The 3,176-nt window shown below is 37.2% G+C and overlaps 2 protein-coding genes across 2 annotated transcripts in view; both read left to right on the forward strand.

Annotated features, from left to right (window-relative positions):
• The window catches only part of HELRODRAFT_184523 (hypothetical protein), a gene marked incomplete at both ends in the record, with an annotated part of 1,319 nt that extends 671 nt beyond the window's left edge, over positions 1-648 (forward strand). The window contains 2 exons of the mRNA XM_009031764.1: positions 108-110; positions 389-648. Of these exons, the coding sequence (XP_009030012.1) occupies positions 108-110; positions 389-648 (263 nt within the window). The remainder of the gene's footprint in view (positions 1-107; positions 111-388) is intronic.
• A 204-nt stretch (positions 649-852) lies between these two features.
• Positions 853-2,261, forward strand: HELRODRAFT_184524 (hypothetical protein; the record flags this gene model as incomplete). The annotated part of the gene is made up of 4 exons (XM_009031765.1): positions 853-988; positions 1,219-1,310; positions 1,585-1,948; positions 2,044-2,261. The coding sequence occupies 4 exons, from the start codon at positions 853-855 to the stop codon at positions 2,259-2,261; spliced, it is 810 nt and encodes a 269-aa protein (XP_009030013.1).
• Positions 2,262-3,176: the final 915 nt, after the last annotated feature.

Consider the following 3,176-nt stretch of genomic DNA (forward strand, 5'->3'; position numbering starts at 1 on the left):
TTTCTCTCTCATTATTTATTGCACACCTATGCTTTTTATAAAGAAGTTTAATTGATAATTCGTTCTATATTATAACTTTTAATTTACATATTTTCTATTTTTGACAGGAGGTTCAATCTAAAAATACATACATACAATTCATCTTCTCGCTCAATCAACCATCAATTTTTTTGTTTTTCATTCATTTATTAAATTTATTCATTCTTTCGTTCGTTTGTTCATTCGTTAATCCATTTGGTCGTTCCTACATCCATCACATCCATCAATTTATCCATCCAGCTGTTCGTTTATTCATTCGCCTGCCATCCATACTTCAATCCCTCACTCATATATTCATTAATTTATTCATCCATTATTAACTCATTTATTCACTTTTTCATTCATTAAGTCCCGCCCACAATTTTGGGCCCCTCTCCCAGCAAAGAAATCATCGTAGTCCACGAGGGGGCCAACTTAACGATCGCATGCAACGCCACCGGAAGTCCACAGCCGGAAATCACGTGGTCGCGTAGGTCCCTACTACTACCAGAAGTTAATAATGATGACGTCATAGGTGGAGGGTTGGCGGCGGATCAGGAGGAGGAAGAGAGGTGCGCGGGTCTGGGTGAGTTTGGATTCCTCGGCCATTTGTTTCTAACTGTTACTTAATTAAATTTAACTGAATGAATGTAGATGAACATATACATCGATGAGTGAATGAGAGAATGAAGGAGTGAATGAATGAGTAAATGAGTGAATAAATGAATGAGTGAATGAACGAACGAAGAAACGATCGAATGATTTAATGGTTCTATGGATGAAGATGGATAAAAATGGATGAATGAATAGAAAGTCAGGCAAACCAATTAATGAATGAACTGCCCTGACGGTTTAGGGGGGATCCAGTTGATCCGTAGAGTTACACGCCATTGTTCCGGAATATACACGTGCACGGCAAGCAATGGCGTGGGACGACCGGCTGTCAAGTACTTCAGGATCTTTGTGGCTTGTAAGGGAATGACGATGAAGATGATGATGAAAATAGTTGTGATAATGATCATAATTATCGTGTTGATGATGATGACGATAATGGTTTTTTGTAATGGATGATGATGGTTTTAGTTATCTTAATCATCATCATTACCCTCGTTGTCATCGCCAACATCACAACGTTATTATCATTCTTATCTCTATCACAATCATCATCATCACCGCCAACATCATCATCATCGTCACCAGTTCCTCCAAAGGTGAAGGTCGTCAATAGAAAGATCAGCCAATCAAGAGGCAGGGAGACAATATTGGAGTGCAGGGTTTTCGCCTACCCACAAGTCTGATTGGCTTAATTTTTTGTTGTTGAAATAGTTCATTTTGTGTTTTTTTTGAGATTTAGTTAAGAAATGTCTGAGTGAATTGTATTGATCCTAGATTAAATTTTGTAATTGCTGATTAATTGGTCAGCTAACCAACTAATTAATCACTCTCACAGCACCAAAGTGCACAGATACGTACACACACACGCACACACACACGCAAACAAACACCTACACACACGCACACAAACAAACACACGCACACAAACATGTACACAATTTCTCATTCAAGGCAACTGCAGTTTGGGAGAAGAATGGCGAAACGATCTCGAACACGAGGATGCGAAGCGTCGAACTTTATTACGGGAGCTCGGAGACCATTTCGTCCCTGAAATTCCCCGAGAACCTTGGACAAGAAAATTCAGCGTTTGAATCCAACTATCCGGATATGGACGCGGGACCGAATTTGTCCGCCACGGGACCGAATTCACTCCCACTGGATTCGAAACTGTCCACAACGTATTACGTAACGTTGAGTTTAAGGATTATGATCATTGGAGAGAATGATTACGGATTGTATACTTGCTCGGCTAAGAACCAGTTGGGACAGGATGCCGATACTACACTCTTATATGGTTGGGTCAGGGTTGGGGCTCGTTCGTTCATTCATTCATTTACTCATTCATTTATTCATTCATTCGTTCATTCAATCAATGAATCATTTATATTTTTTCATTTATTTTCGAACTAGAAATGAAAAAGAAATATTCGCCATCATCATCATCTTCGCCATCATCGTCATCACTATCTCTAAAATTAACGAGAAAAGACAAAACACACCTTCATAACGGCCGGCCGGAAGTGGAATTAGTTTTGAATTCAAGGAAGCAAGATGGCAGACGCGGCGATAATGGAGCTAGTGGCATCCGAAGAGACATGGCATTTCAATTAGGATCCGGTTACATATGAAAATTTTGTTTATTTATTAGTTCACCAGGTTTTTTTTACCCGTGTTCGTTCGTTTGAACATGTGGGTATGTGTGATAAGTATATATATATATATATATATATATATATATATATATATAAATATATATATATATATATATATATATATATAGTGTGTGTGTGTGTGCGTGCGCGTGCGCGCGCGTGTGTTTGTGATGGCATAAGAGATTTTTTCTTTTAAAATTTCAGGTAGCCATAATCTAGACAGCCTATGGCCGATCTCAACTTTTTTATTACTCTTATTGTTATATGGAAATCTCATCACATACTTTCAACTGATAACCCACATAACTAGAATAAATATAACGGCCTTCGCTCACTTTTAACGGTCGAACAATGAGCTTACTTTCGGAGGAGATTTGGAGGTTGATTTTTATCGTTCGAGTCAAAAGTTACGATCAATCGGTCGGGCTATTTGACATGCTTGGATTGTTGGCTTACGAAATTGCATGGATTTTACCGGGCAAGCTATATGAAATATTTACTTGACTTAACATCCTTAAAACATTGTAGTAATTCTATTTAATTTTTCAATAATGCTTTTGGTCCGGTGAAATCCGGTGGGTTACTAAAGCCGAAATTTGGCTTACTAGGATTGAACTATAGTCACTCTTTTTTTTACACTATTCGATTATGTTAAAAACTTGTTTGCTTACGAAATAAACGGCCTAAATAAATCAAAATTGTTATTTAAACAACTATCTTCATTATATTCATTGAATATTTTACATTCTGCTGGTGCTCATAGAAACTAGTTGCTAAGTGGCTTACAAGGTTCATAGAACTCTTAGGTTTTTTTTACATATAATGCTTTAAATAAAACAACATTCATATAACAATCATTTTTGTCAATATAAATAGAGAAATTGCTTTTGG

The sequence above is a fragment of the Helobdella robusta genome, assembly GCF_000326865.2.
Source record: "Helobdella robusta unplaced genomic scaffold HELROscaffold_782, whole genome shotgun sequence".
In the NCBI taxonomy this organism is placed as follows: domain Eukaryota; kingdom Metazoa; phylum Annelida; class Clitellata; order Rhynchobdellida; family Glossiphoniidae; genus Helobdella; species Helobdella robusta.